Genomic DNA, 15,505 nt, shown 5'->3' on the forward strand with positions numbered 1-15,505 from the left:
GTGGATCAGGATATATTTATTTGTGTCATTCACATCACAACAAATGCTCTCTTCCACTTTTCTCTCTCGTGCCTGAAAGAGTAACTAAAACCTGTGATTTCAATAGCAAAGTTGGTTAGCAACAGTAGGAAAATGCTAAAGTGGAAAATGAAATGTTACTTGCTTACCAAGATAATTTTATCTGTGTTCACAACATTAACATTTTAGAAATAGTAACTTTTTAAAGCTTTGTAATGCTGTAAAATTATGTTCATATGGCAGATTAGCGCCTTGCATGGCAGCTCTGTCGCCATTGGGTACTGCTAAGGTACAAAAAAGGCGCTATATAAGTGCAGACCATTTACCATTTATTTATATATTATCAATGGTTCTTCATACAACAGGAAGCACAATGCATTATTCATGATGACCGACAAATTACTTCTGTTCTGTGGACCACACATAAATGACATTAGGTCATCTGATGCATGGTTGCTTCCCTAAACAGGGCTTCACTTATATGTGTAAAGCTGTAAAAGAGAGGATAAAGTTTCCCCTTGACAACCAATGTCACCCCTCCATTCCTTCACTTCATCCATGCTGATTGGAAGTGACTTCAGCACAGGGAGCTTTTCACCTTTCTCCTCCTTGTATGTGGCAATCGACTCAAATGTTACCACAATGCGAATGATGCCTCTCTGTAAAGTTGTTAGCTGCGCATCTGCTATCATCTGTTTTTTCATGTTCATTTGGGAAACATCTTCAGATAGTCGCTGTAGTGTTGCCACTGCCTGAAAAACAGAGGTTATTGTAAAACTGTTTAGAATTTTTACTCAATTTTCTAGCACTTTATAGTCTGCTTTTTTAAAAACACAAACAGACCACATTATACTTTCTTTTTGCAAAATGTGCAATACTACATTTTTTGCTGTTTTATTATTGTGCTGGATTCTTTCGGGTTTGTTTTTTTGCATACAGCACGGCTAAGAAAGTGAGACTTTACAAGTGAGACTTTTTATATAAAGATCTACAATCATTGCATTTTCTTAAATACCACACGACTACACAAAGAGCTTGAGTGTCCTGACCTTCTCTTAAATACAACGTTGTATCAATAAGAATGATAGACGTGAAAATGGAAAAACGGATAGAATTTGACAGTGATGGTAATCAAACATCTGTGTCTATCTGAATGTGACCTTTTTCATATGATGTTGAGTAGATGTGTTAGGAAGGAATCATTTCTCCTGCTTGTGGACAATGGCCGGGTCGTGATGGCCATATCATGCACTATGTAAAGACGTAGCTAAAAAATGCCTTACCGTGGACAGTGGTTTCATGAACTTGTTTAGAATGCCTGATTCCAAAGGGACATCAATTCCCTCAAGTTTCACAGTGTCGTTCTGATGTTCCTTCAGCCATTTGCTAAATTCTTCCATCTTGGATATTAGCTTTTCGAGCACATGAAGACACTTCTGCAGTTTACTCCATTTTTCACGTGCACCAGGTGCATGAATGAAGCATTCTATGATTTCTTTTGCAGCCTTGAAAACAGCATCAATAACGCAGAACTCTTTAATTAGTTTGAAAAGTTTGGCGACCGATTGCAAAACCTGAGCAATGGTTTCAGCTCCACCTTCAGTGGCAGCCTCTGCTGCAGCCTCCGCTGCTGACTCTGACGCAGCCTCCGCTGCTGACTCTGCTGCAGCCTCTGCTGCAGCCTCCGCTGCCTCCGCTGCAGCCTCTGCTGCCAGCTCTGCTCCGGCCTCAGCTGCTGCCTCCGCTGCTGCAATGACAGCTTCCGCGGCTGCAGCTGCAGCAGCCTCTGCACTTGCTGCCACCACCGCTGCAGCGACTTCAGCCACAATTCCTAAAATTATTCCCATGTTGACAGAGTGACCTGAAAGAAACACAGATATGCAGAGTGGCAGCCTCAGTATAATGGTCTATAATTGTATATTTGTTACATTTACCAAAGTTCTGTCATATTTTTACATAACTACAACATTTTACTCAGCAGTATCTTGTGGAACACTCTACCTCCCATGATCACACACAATTTCATTCTCACAATTTTACACACTTCTTTTCCATCTGACTGTCCCTCTCCCACTCTTTTTGACTTGGTAAACTGATTTGTATGTAAAGTTGTACCCAAGTAATAGTGGAGGATAGGGAGACTGTGAGATATATGAATCATATAGAATACTCATCACAAGCATGGTGAGTTATGAAAGTTTCTCCAATACATTAGATTAATAGTCAGTTTCAGTACACAAACAGTTGCATAAAAATTTGGTGCAGAATTCATTAAGCTACTGATGGGTGGAAGAGGGTATCCCTGTTCCGCCACTCAATCCGACAACAATTTAGGATATTTTCAGTGCTTAAGTTCTAAAAATAACACACAGTATTGAGATGTATTTGGGCACACAGTGCAAAAACATTCATATGTAGTAAATCATGTTTCTCATATTTTATTTGATCTTGAACAGCTTTAGGATGGATGTATACAGTTTAGCTAGATAGTTACAGGTAGCTGACAAGTAGGTAGCTTAGAGTGCAACAGATTGTACACAAAATGAAATGAAACTCCTCCGTATGCTTTGACCATTCATGGAGATCAGACATCTGCCAGTGGAGTACGAGGGCCGCCCTCATTGAGCGTGGTTCTCCTGCCAGTGCTAAGTGTAAAACTAAAACCAAATTGTGTAGTCTACAATCAGACCCGGGCTCCTGAGTGCTTAGCTCTTCTCTGTATAGTGCCTGAGCCAGCTTCATCACTAAGAGGTAAGGTAAAGAACCTCTTTAAATAGGTTAACACAGATTTTCCATCTACTGGACTCCAAATTTATAGCAAGAGAGCTGAATATACTAATATTCAGCTGAATATACTAATATTCAGCTCTCGTAACAAACTCTGACATACAAGATCGTTATTATTATTATTATTATCAGTCCTTCGAAGCTGGTTAACAACCTGATCCATCAACCCAGGGTTGCCAAGAGTGCGTTCACGTAAAAGAGGCGGAGTTAGCGTCTTTTAACCTTTCACAATCATCACTGCGTTCGTTAGTTCACCTTAGAACTGACTATAAAAACTCCTGTTTCTTCTCTGAAGTGAATGTGTTGCTCTGACTCTTTGAAGTGGAGAGTAGAAAAAGGTTTTAGAAGTTATATTTGAACTGAAGCTCTGACCATCACAAACAGAGCAGCATGGAGACATTAAACATTAATGAAAACACAATTCAAAGCCACAAGAAAATATTCGAAATTGCATATCTTCAACTAAAATGTTACGGTGCTTTCTTCAGTCTCTGTTGAAGGATGTCAATGAAACATAATCATTAACTAACGGACTATAGTCTTATATAAAATCATGCAGGACACATGAAGTGTCCTCCTCCCTCTCCATCAGCTCCGGGAGCTCCACAATCAAAAGGTCTGATTGGTCAGTGGGCGGAGATTTTCACAGGTTGATCTCTTATCTCCAACATAACTTGCTCCGGAGCAGCTCAGGTGTTCAGCATAAGTTAACGTGGTGATATACCCAGGTAAAAAGTAATCGACCCTCATTGGACTGAAAACCCAGGATTAACCCTGAAGTTACCTCGCTAAGCTCAAATCCTGCTTCGTAGTATAGGCCTCTGGTTTATTACTTGATTTCATGTTTTGGTTTGTGTTCAAAGATCCATGGTGAAACCTGGAATGGATTTCTGAACTACAACTTGACTTTTCTGGATTGGACTGAACCGTGGGGTGCGGACACTTTAACTTACTGGACTGAGCTCAACAATGGCCACACACATTCATTACTTCACTGTGATACTGATTGTTTTTTGTTAATACACTGCTAAATTGATTTGTGGTCTGTCTGTTTGTTTGAACACCGCTGTTCTGCTTTTGTGGTTGAATTATCCACCACCTGGTCGCTTACTCAGTTTTTTATGGTTTGACAATAGACTGGCACTCCTGCTTATTAATGAGGCCAAACCTGCTACTTTATAGTGTGTCAGTTTGACGTGTTGCCGGATGCAGAGTTGAGGAGCACTTCACAATGTTGACATACGGCTTGCATCTTGTCCACTTGTTTTTCTCCGTTTTTGTACTTTCGTGATCCCAAACAGGTGATTTTAATCACAGCGGAGCGTCTTCCAGCTCCGGCTTCTTGTTGTTTGCATTAGCCATCCCATTCGCGAGCCATACAGACTAGTTAGATAGATAGATAGATAGATAGATAGATAGATAGATAGATAGATAGATACTTTATTGATCCCGAGGGAAATTCAAGTTATGCGCAGATATGAGAATAAACGGTCTGTCCCTTGTGGTCCTACTTGTTTTACTAGTTTTTACTATGCAGCTGTGAGACAGAGAAGGTCCGACACAACTGTGGGCACTATGAGGTTTGAAGTTTCGCAACTAAAACAATTCTGTACATTGGCCATTCTTAATAGTCTTCATGCCGCGGTAGACCTCTGTACCAAACCGAACTTGCCTGTACCGTACGGTATGGGTACGTATAACTGTATGGAAGAGAGAGAGTAGAATAGGGAAGAGGTGCTCAGGGAAAGAGTCAGGACATCACAGCTGCAACTGCAACATTCTAGATGGGGGTATTATGTTCATAGAGATAAAATGGACCTCTGGATAGGAGGTCTAAGGCAGGACTGTGTGACACTGATTGCTGGTTTGGTTCTTTTGGTACAAAGACCGACTTCAGCTCCACCATCAGCAGCAGCCTCAGGTACTGGTGAGTGGTGGGAGCAATGATCATGCATCTGTCAGAGATAGAGCTCAATGAAAAAATGCAAGCTGTGCACCTTCAGTCTTCTTTTAGGTGAACAACTTTTAAAGTTGTCAGCTCTCTCCCACCTGTCTCTGATGTGAAACAGTACATTTTAGTGTGTTTTAGTGTTTGACAAGCAAGACTTAGTTAATACCAGCTGATGCTCACACATCAGTTTCTGCTCTAATTATGAGGATTAACAGGCCAATACTAGTTTGTTATATAGCAAACTTGTGATAGCAAATTTTACAGTATGGAGATACAATAAGCATTAGCTAATGTTGCTCACCCAGCAAGACACTTGCCCTGTTTTCCACGTGTCCTTACATCGCAAATGGGGTTTTCTCTATTGTTATTTTCATCTGTTCCTGGTCTTTTTGAGACCCAACAGGCTCTGTTTCAGCTGCGGCCAATCATATGTGTTTGAATATACATTTTTGACCTCCTCATTGTCAAAATCACTGTTCTAATTATTAAACTGTATTTAAACAGAGGTTGGATAAAGCTGCTGATATAAATCAGTCTTGTATATATACGGTTGGTGCTGCATGGACTTGAAAAACCTGTTTCCCATTTTTGCAGCCCTCAGTTTAATTTATATGTTCCAAATCAGTCTTGTAGAGTTAAGGTGCTGCATCAACATGAAAAAAAACTGCCCTTTTTGCACAGCCCGTACTGGTGAAGACTTGCTCAAGCATGTAAACCCACAACCACTCCCTGATGTTTGATAACAGCCAGTGAATCTGTAAAGGGCCATTGGTATGGGGAAGCAAAAGTACTAGTAGAAAGGTAGAGTGGGGACAGATGGCTGAGAATTAGGAACAAGAGATTAGAAAGTATCTCAACTGAAACTGTCAGTTTAAGCTTTTTTAAGAGGTCAACAGTTTGTGTTCTCATCGCCCTCAACACTGACTCAGTGGAAGTTCAGAGAACTCGTAATGCTTGCCAGTAACAGTGCCAGTGCTTGCTGTGTTTGTAAAGTCACTACTGTAAACAGTCTACTGAAATGTTGTGTGCACATTTTTTGGTCCATCATCTGTTTGTACAGCAGCCTGCTTCAGTCATTCTTGTTTTTGGCTCCAAATCCGCATCCAGTTTTTACAGTATTTAATTGTAGTCTAGAGAAACAGTACACTACTGTTAGAATGTTTTCATTTAATTAGAGCTGGAGCTGACTGAACGCAGACTAATGCTATTAGTACAAGATTAAGGATCATATCAATGTATATTTATTTATCAATAAAAAAAAACAATAAGTAACTATTTATTTGAGAAACAAAAGTAGTTTAGGATGAAACAGTGTTTGGCTGCAATTTGATGTACCTACAGTAAAAGTGAGCTAGACCAGTTTCAAGGTGGCACAAAAAGCAAACAAATTCTCAGGATGTTAAAGTGTAACAAATGCATAAAAAAGAGTGTGACCGTTTGTACAGCCTTTTGAAAAACACACCACAGTATGGTTTTGTGTGTTTGTGTTATTCTCTGGCATTTGAAACACCTTAGAGGTTGAGGAATATATTCCCTCACTTTATAGTTGAACCATCCTATTTTGACTTCCAAAGGCATTACATTGTCTTTTCAAAAACAAGTAGCACAGACAAACTATCATTCTTGACACCACCTTTATTTGTTTGGAGTCTTTTAGCTTCTAGTACTTTACTGCCTTGAAACTCTTTCTTCACTTCTTCCATTGTCATCTCTAGAGGTACATTTGGTATCATTCCTCTTGTTTTCTCAATCATTCCTGGTGAATGTACTTTTATCTGACTTCCATCAAGATGATTCATTTTCATGATCTTCTCGTTGTTTCTTGTTCACTGCTGATATGAGAATTCTTCTGTTACCCAACAGTTTAGCATACTTGATCTTCCCTATTTCTTTCTCTATTGCTTTCATCACCTTGACTGGATGAAAGTGTCCTTTATCATTACTGAAAGTAATGATAACTTTCAAATCCTCCTGCTTGTCACTTTGGGGTTTATTGTTCCCATTCGTTCTAGCTTTCAGTTTTTTTGAAACTTGTGTTGTCGAGCCTTCTTCTCCACTACTTGCTACAGACCATGATTTTTTCCTTGCAGCTTTCCGTTGACTAATCTCCATTTCTGAAGTCCATCCACCACCATCACCATCCGAAGTGTCACCCATTGCTACACTCACGGTAGTTTGTTTGTAACCCGCTTTGTCCAAGTTTTCGTAACTGCTGCCAACGACGCTCCTACTGCAGCTTCTCCACCGACACCTCACGGGCATGCAATGACTCCAGGACAGACGACCACCTCGCTAAGCTCAAATCCTACTTCGTAGTATAGGCCTCTAATTTATTACTTGATTTCCTGTTTTGATTTGTGTTCAAAGATCCATGGTAAAACCAGGAATGAATTATGTAATTAATCAGTAATTTGAGTTGTCTGGAGTGGACTAAACCGTGGGGGGAAACTGGGGCGGACACTTTAACTTACTGGACTGAGCTCAACAATGGCCACACACACATTCATTACTTTACCGTGATACTGATTGTTTTTTGTTAATACACTGCTAAATTGATTTGTGGTCTGTCTGTTTGTTTGACACTTTTTGCACAGCCCGTACTGGTGAAGACTTGCTCAGGCATGTAAACCCACAACCACTCCCTGATATTTGATAACACTTTGTGTGTGAAACTGTAAAGGGCCATTGGTATGAGGAAGCAAAAGTACAAGTAGAAAGCAGCAGAAGGGTAGAGTGGGGACAGATGACTGAGAATTAGGAACAAGAGATTAGAAAGTATCTCAACTGAAACTGTCAGTTTAAGCATTTTTAAGAGGTCAACAGTTTGTGTTCTCATCGCCCTCAACACTGACTCAGTGGAAGTTCAGAGAACTCGTCATGCTTGCCAGTAACAGTGCCAGTGCTTGCTGTGTTAGTAAGGGAGGTAGAGCCTTTAGTTATCAGGCACCGCTCCTTTGGAATCGTCTACCAGTCGGGGTCCGGGAGGCAGACACACTAGGTACTTTTAAGAATAGACTTAAAACTTTTCTTTTTGATAAATCTTATAGTTAGGGCTGGCTTAGGACCAGCTCATAGTTATGTTGCTATAGGCCTAGACTACCGGGGGAACTGGCACCAGGATCTCTTATCTCTCTCTCCCTCTTTCTCTCCCAGCTTTCATATCTTATTATGAAAGCTGGGAGAGAACCTTTCCTATCCTATTCTTCTTTCTGCATCTTGTCCCATCTCCCCCATCCCATTTTCAAGCCCAGCACAGTTTAGCAGATGGCTGTTCCGTCATGAGCCCGGGTCTGCTGAAGATTTCTGCCTGTTAAAAGGAAGTTTTTTCTTGCCACACTATTCAGCTGCGCTCTTGTAATATAGTCATAAGTAAGGTCCTTTACCTGCTTTTGTAAACATAACAATGAGCATGGTCTTGTTACCTGCTCTTTCGTTAATGTTAACAGACAAACAGTAAGGTCCTTTACCTGCTTTTGTAAAGTGTCTCGAGATAACGCCTGTTATGAATCGACGCTATATAAATAAAGATTGATTGATTGATTGATAAAGTCGCTACTGTAAACAGTCTACTGAAATGTTGTGTGCACATTTTTTGGTCCATCATCTGTTTGTACAGCAGCCTGCTTCAGTCATTCTTGTTTTTGGCTCCAAATCCGCATCCAGTTTTTACAGTATTTAATTGTATTCTAGAGAAACAGTACACTACTGTTAGAATGTTTTCATTTAATTAGAGCTGGAGCTGACTGAACGCAGACTAATGCTATTAGTACAAGATTAAGGATCATATCAATGTATATTTATCAATAAAAAACATTAATTAACTATTTATTTGAGAAACAAAAGTAGTTTAGGATGAAACAGTGTTTGGCTGCAATTTGATGTACCTACAGTAAAAGTGAGCTAGACCAGTTTCAAGGTGGCACAAAAAGCAAACAAATTCTCAGGATGTTAAAGTGTAACAAATGCATAAAAAAGAGTGTGACCGTTTGTACAGCCTTTTGAAAAACACACCACAGTATGGTTTTGTGTGTTTGAATGTGACACTAGCCACGAGGAATTGAAATATAAATCATCTCTGGGCAGGTATAAGTCGCAGCATTAGCAGCTAGTTATACTTTGGCGAATTCCTTACCACCCCACTGCAAAGAAGGTACATCAGATTCTCTACTGCTTCCTGTGTTTAATAGTCCAACATGTGGACGCTGTGTCAGGTGGCTTTATAAGGCTAATTTTGCACCCTATAGTGTTTCTATGACTTATTGTTACATTACTTTTATTAGTTTGGTATTTGTGTGAAGCAGCTTTGGGTGTCACGATATACACTTTCATATTAAATGCACAATTGTGATTAATATTGATATAAAACATTTCTGAATGGCTCCCAGAAACTGGCATAGCAATTAATGCAGCAGGTACAATCATTCTATGTCTTTTGCATTCTTTTCATGAAACATTCAAACAAATCCTTAGTGAGTTTTCTGAAGCAAATACACATGTATATCACAGAGCTCACCCAGCAAAGCAGACTGAAACAGACTGTTTAGCCTCTGTGTTAGAGAGGTACCAGTTAGATTCATATACTCACAAGGTGAACACTGGGGATGTCAGACTGGTAGGCAGCACAGAGACGGAAAACAAATTGCAGAGCAGAACGTTGAGTCCCGTGTTTTTAAAGCCAATGCAGGAATGGGTGGAGAATTCAACAGGAAACATGATGTGGAAGGAGAAATTTGTAAAGACAGTTTCAGTCTCTCTCCTTATCTGTCTCTCTCTTTATCTCTCTCTTTAATTACTACCAGCCAATCATCACACATCAGTTTCTGCTCTAAGTATAAGTAACCCAGGATTAACATGCCAATACTAGTTTGTTATGTAGCAAATTTGTGATAGCAAACTTTACAGTGCTGAGGTATAACACAATAAACGTTAGCTAATGTTTACCCACCAAGACACCTGCCTTGCTCTCCACTTGTCCTTTCATCACAAATGGATTTTCTACTGCTGTTATTTCTTCTCATCCTCAATCTGTTCCTGGTCTTCTCGTTGACAATGTATTTATTCTTTTTTTTTAATTTTTTTTTTTAGGTTTAAACATTTTTATGAAAACTGCCCTGCACATACGTATAGACTTTTTATTATTATTTTTATTATTATTACTATTAGCTTTGCTTAATATTCTTCACATTAATTCACTGGGACCAGCAGCTATTTAACAGTAAAATATGTACCCCTATCCCTATGGTTTGTATTATGTAGGTCTATTTCATTTTAATCTTTCATGCTTTACTGCTTTTGCACCTCCTATATGTTGTAAATTAGTCTTGTTGTTAAGGTTGGTGTTGCACATGCACATTTTTACAAAGCTTGTGTGCACTCAATATGTATCAGGACAGTGATGTGAACTCAAAGACAAGCTGACTCAGCCACTAATCTTACATTTACTGTAAATTTGACATGATTCAGCAAACCAAGATAGGTTAATGAACACAGACACTGAAATGGGTTGAAGATCAACTTCTTGAAGGCCTTAATTTTGCTTGGGGGTTTCATTACATACACCCCCTGTATTATTTGTAGTGATATTCTACCATTTTACACCTTTATTTCTTGATCATGATCAATCTGGCCTCTCTAAAACATAATCATCTCAATTCCTGCCCTCCTCAGGAAAAAACAAAAACAAAACCAGCCTTGAGGCCCCCCAATAGATTTATGGATCATTTGTGTAGCTTATAGAATTCTTCTGTAACACAACAATCTTCCACTGTTTTGCAGGTAATGCTGACATGCATACACGGTGTATGAGGAAGTAGACACGAGAAAAATGTGTTTTTCTTTGTGTGAAAGTTTTCTTCATGTGATGCAAAAAGCGTCAAATTGCATCGCATGAAGAAAACTTCCAGGCAAAGAAAAACATATTTTTCTCGTCTCGGGGCAAAATGAGGGCTGGATTCACGACCATTCAACACTACTACCATGTTTCTATTGATACACAGCTTCATGTAAATGGGTGAAGTATCCCTTTAACAATGAAGAGTCACCAAAATCGGAAATGTTTATTTTTGTTTTATTTTATTGAACCTTTTTTTAACCAGTTGAGTCCCATTGAGAATAAAAAACAATTTTTCAAGGGAGTCCTAGTTTACCAGTAAGGCAGTCGAAGGAGTGTTGCTCCACCCATCTATGTTGTAGGCAGTCCATGTAGAGAGAGCTCAAAGGGTCTACAACCCCTTGGTTTTAGAGAATTAGTAGGGAGTCATCTGGGACAAAATATCATTTTGACCAGAGAATCATTGAGGTATCTTGAGTTGACTGCAGAGAGCTTCATCAACCAGAACTTAGGGATCTGTGAGTAAAACATTTAGTAAATGAAGAAGCACATGTTGACTGTTGAATAACTACTGTCTTTCTGCATTTAAAATCTTTGAATTGGTATTGCTATACATTTTCTTTTATCTCAATCAGTTTTCCTGGAAATTGATTTTAGTTCCATCTGCATTTAATAAAAAAAAATAGTATGCTCGAACCAACTTACTCACCCCAACTAAATAAGAATAAATGTGTGCTTATGAGCTAAAGATTTGTACTAACATTTAACAATTGCAGTAAATATAACACAATTAGAAAAATAGTTAAGTATACTAACAGTAAGTATTAAAAAAGTACTTTGTGATACAATACTATGGTATACTGTTGCAAATATTCCTGCAAAATTCCAGTAAAGTACTGCTGCCAGTATTGTACTGTATTTTTAAAGTGTTAATATGGTCATTTCTTAAAACTGTTTAAAGAAATTACTGTTTAATACTGTGACCTTCCAATGATGTACTTTGTTTACTGTATTAATGTGTATATATTTACACACACACACACACACACACACACACACACACGCACATACATATGCTGTATTTTATTGATATAGTGTATTTACATAGTGTGTTACTGCACTTGCCAACTCAGCGTGAAGGCAGGGGACACCCTTGGCTGGTCGACAGTCTATCATGAGACAACCAAGCACACCCTCATTCACACCTACTGACAATTTAGAATCACCAATTAGCCTCAGCATGTCTTTGGACTGTGGGAGGAAGAAAGAGAACCTGGTGAAAAATCTATTAGCTGTGAGGCGACGGTGCTAACCACCCAGCCACCTTGCAGCCCTCAGTTTAATTTATATGTTCCAAATCAGTCTTGTAGAGTAAAGGTGCTGCATGAACATGGCAAAAACTGCCCTTTTTGCACAGCCCGTACTGGTGAAGACTTGCTCAGGCATGTAAACCCACAACCACTCCCTGATATTTGATAACAATTTATGTGCCAGGGAAACAGTAAAAGGCCATTGGTATGAGGAAGCAAAAGTACCAGTAGCCTAGAAAGCAGCCGAAGGGTAGTGTGGGGACAGATGGCTGAGAATTAGGAACAAAAGATGAGGAAGTTTCTCAACTGAAACTGTCAGTTTAAGCATTTTTAAGAGGTCAACAGTTTGTGTCGTTATTGCCCTCAACACTGATTCAGAGAACCAGTAAAACAGTCAAAGGACTTCCTGATAAAACAAATGCCAGTCTGGTGTTCCCGCCAACTGAGTAATTACATGAGTACTGCAATAACTGATATATGTCCAAATATGTGTCTTCTCAGGTCAACACCATTCCAAAAATGGCAGAAATTGAGGAAATATTTGAAGCCGTTGAAGAAGCTATTGAAGGGACTGAAGAAGGCATCGAAGAACTGCCAGAAGAAATACAAGAGGAAATAGAGGCTGAAGTAGCAGAAGCCAGAGTTGAGGTTACAGAGTTTTCCAAAATTGCTGAAACTTTAAAAACCTTCCTTGAGTTTGTCACAACAAGTATACCTAAAGTAGCAGGATTTGTTATGAAAAATGTAGCTATTGGTGCCATCTTGTGGGGGGTAAATGTGTGTCTCAATAAATTATTACCCCATCATGGCTCAGATGTGAAGAAGAAACAAGCTGCCATTAAGGCCTTGACCACGGTGATCAAAACGGAAACTGACTTAAGTCAGAAGACCTTGGATTGGCTGAAGGAGCACAAAGATGACCAAATCACCCTGGGCGGGTTTGAGGTGCCACTGGAATCGATTATTGCAAAATATATCACACCAATATCTACGGTATGTGCCACACAGCAACACACTGATTTCAGTCAAACAGATATCATATTTTGTTACGATTAGGTGGGCATCACTTTGATTTGAACAATTCCATTTACGGTTCTGCTTATCGATTCTGATTCTTAACAATTGTGGATCACGATTCTTTTGATGAGTGGGGTCAAACGAAATGACAGGCTTTTTTCACAAAGAAAAAAAGTCCTAAAAATCCTGAGACAAGTCATGTCATGTTCATATTCACAGCTGTTTTTATACGTATTATCGAATCTGTAAATTTAATTCTTACATTTAATTTTGGTTGCGGCTGGTAAATTATATGATGCAATAATAACCTTTTTAAAAAAAAGAATGTAGGGGCGCTGGTGGCGCAGTGCGCGCGTCCCATGTATCGAGGCTATGGTCCTCGCGCGGGCGGCCCAGGTTCGCGTCCGGCCTGTGGCTCCTTTCCCGCATGTCTCTCCCCGCTCTCTCCCTGATTTCCGCCTCCATCCACCTTCCTCTCTCTATAATGAAGGCGAAAGGCCAAAAATAAATCTTTAACAAAAAAAAAAAAGTATTCACTGTAACACTGAAATCTACTGAAATGACAACACGGCAACACTCTAAAACCAGTTACCTTGCAGTTTAGGCAGCTGCCTACTAACTTGCCCATGCAAGTGTTGACATGCGAAAAGTAGGAATGTCAATTTTAACCCAACCAATTAACAAAATATACAAAAACTTTAACCATGGTTTGGGCTGGCAGGTATAAAAACTTGCTTAATAGGCAGAAATTATAGAACGCAGCATTTTCAGCACACAAGCTATGACTTCCCTGTGGAACTTTTTCTGCTGACCTAAGAGGGAGTCCAGCGTCGCACATCAAACAAAGTACACTCGTTGATTTGTATACTGTGCTGATTATGGTGTTTTGTCATGTTAGTAATACATCCTCTTTTGCACGAAATAATATTGGCGCAGGTGTTGCACTGTGCCGACTTGTCATTTTTTTCAAGAGTTGTTGATGCTTGACATAGAGTAAAACATACAGAGTACAGAGGTTGACCAGTGATTTATAAATTCATTTACTTTTCTACCATAAGTGGTTCAGACTTGCCCAGGAATGGATGAGACCTCTTATCTTAGCTTTCCAGCTTCTGCTGCAACTTCTGCTGATACACTAAGTGATTCAATTCCTTGCTCATCTGATGGTCAATATTTTCTATTTTGATGTTTTAGGCTGTTGACGCGGCCTTTGATATCGCAAACAGACTAAAGGACAAGCTCGATGGAAAGGTTCACTACAACGTCCCAACTGGGGGAGACATGAAAGACTTCCTCGCAGCTGGTGATGCATTCCTGAAAGGCTTCAGTGACCTGATTGAGTTCATCTCCAAAAATGTGCATAAGATTGAACAGCTGGCAAGCTTTCCAGTGCAACAGAAGGACGTCGATCTTCTCACGACTCAGTTGAAGGCTGCCAAGGACTTACCTTTGTGGTAAAAAAAAATGAGATGCCTTGACTTTTGATTACTAGAGACCAAAGTCAAAAAGGCTAGTTTACTCCATTTGATTATCAGTCTCGACCAGTGGTTCTCAACTAGTCCAGCCTCAGGACCCACTATGTCTCTACAGTCTCCACCCGAATTTTTGAAGTTTGCTGTTCCTGTTAACAAATGAAGGTTTATTTGGGTGTAGTCTCAACGGATTGTGATACAGCTTGGGAAATTTTGTCTTATTTTTTTGCTAATTTTGGTATATTTGGACACTTTGGTCAAGTGTTGGCTTCTGAGACTCTCTAAAAATTGCTTTGCGACCCACTTTTGCGGTCCCGACCCACCAGTTTAGAACCACTGGTCTAGACTACTATTTGTTTTAAAATCTCTGGTTTCTGTTTGGTAATAAATTTAGGTGCAGGCTTTAAATAAGACTGAGAAAAGCTTTTCACTCATCATTTACATGCCACACTTGCCATACGCTAAGTGTGTGAGAGGTATAGGTCGATAAAACAAGCCTCTACCTGACCAATAAACAGCTTTATAACTGAATTGTCTATACAAACAAACTCCTTTCTGCTCCACTCTGTCTTTTTCACACAGATCTCTGAATAAATCTCTTACTAGTGAGGTGAGCCTCATATTTGAACACCATTAAAGCTCATACTGCTGCATGCTTGTGTGAAAATGTAATTTTTTTGCTGTTCAGTTAGCATGCTAATATTGACTTTACTTTTTGTTTGTCGAAATAGAGAAATACTATGGTAATAAACGTGTCACAATAGCTTCAGACAAGAACCTGTTACATGTATGAAGCTAGAAAAACAGTAGAAGTAGAGAAATGAAAGCTGTAGGGGATATTCGTTACTTTCAGTTCAAGAGGTTTCATGTACTATGGGTATACTTCTGTAAGCAGGTTGTATTTGAAGCTTGCTGTCTTACACCAAGGATTTGAGTAGGCAGAGATATATTATGGTATATTATACTGTGAACACTGCAGCATGTGTAAACGGATGACATGTTGATCAGTTCTACATGTATGTGTCCATCTTGCTTTTAAAGCTTTGGGTGTGGGTGCATGTTATTGCTGAGATGGGATCAAAATGTATCATCAATTAAACATTTCACTTGCTCCTCGAAG

At 39.4% G+C, this 15,505-nt stretch overlaps 2 protein-coding genes across 3 annotated transcripts; one reads left to right on the forward strand and one right to left on the reverse strand.

Annotated features, from left to right (window-relative positions):
- LOC306837113 (uncharacterized protein) lies at positions 1-9,395 on the reverse strand. Its single transcript, XM_079364619.1, has 3 exons — positions 9,342-9,395; positions 1,302-1,879; positions 1-770 (listed from the first exon to the last, which is right to left on the reverse strand). Exons 2-3 carry the CDS (start codon positions 1,863-1,865, stop codon positions 492-494), a joined length of 843 nt encoding a protein of 280 aa, XP_079220745.1. The 5' UTR covers positions 1,866-1,879; positions 9,342-9,395; the 3' UTR covers positions 1-491.
- Positions 7,679-15,038, forward strand: LOC306837114 (uncharacterized protein). Of its 2 annotated transcripts, none has more exons than XM_079364621.1 (3): positions 7,679-7,754; positions 12,398-12,889; positions 14,108-15,038. In XM_079364621.1, the coding sequence occupies exons 2-3, from the start codon at positions 12,416-12,418 to the stop codon at positions 14,369-14,371; spliced, it is 738 nt and encodes a 245-aa protein (XP_079220747.1). In that variant the 5' UTR covers positions 7,679-7,754; positions 12,398-12,415; the 3' UTR covers positions 14,372-15,038. The 2 variants fall into 2 exon arrangements, with proteins under 2 accessions (XP_079220747.1, XP_079220746.1); XM_079364620.1 differs by lacking the exon at positions 7,679-7,754 and adding an exon at positions 11,011-11,104.
- Positions 15,039-15,505: the final 467 nt, after the last annotated feature.

This window comes from Symphodus melops (assembly GCF_947650265.1).
Source record: "Symphodus melops genome assembly, chromosome: 16".
Lineage (NCBI taxonomy): Eukaryota > Metazoa > Chordata > Actinopteri > Labriformes > Labridae > Symphodus > Symphodus melops.

Coding starts and splice junctions, on each gene's coding strand:
- LOC306837114 (XM_079364621.1), top strand. CDS start 12,416: ATGGCAGAAATTGAGGAAATATTTGAAGCCGTTGAAGAAGCTATTGAA. Junction 12,890..14,107: donor ATATCACACCAATATCTACG/GTATGTGCCACA, acceptor TTGATGTTTTAG/GCTGTTGACGCGGCCTTTGA.
- LOC306837113 (XM_079364619.1), bottom strand. CDS start 1,865: ATGGGAATAATTTTAGGAATTGTGGCTGAAGTCGCTGCAGCGGTGGTG. Junction 771..1,301: donor TCATGAAACCACTGTCCACG/GTAAGGCATTTT, acceptor TCTGTTTTTCAG/GCAGTGGCAACACTACAGCG.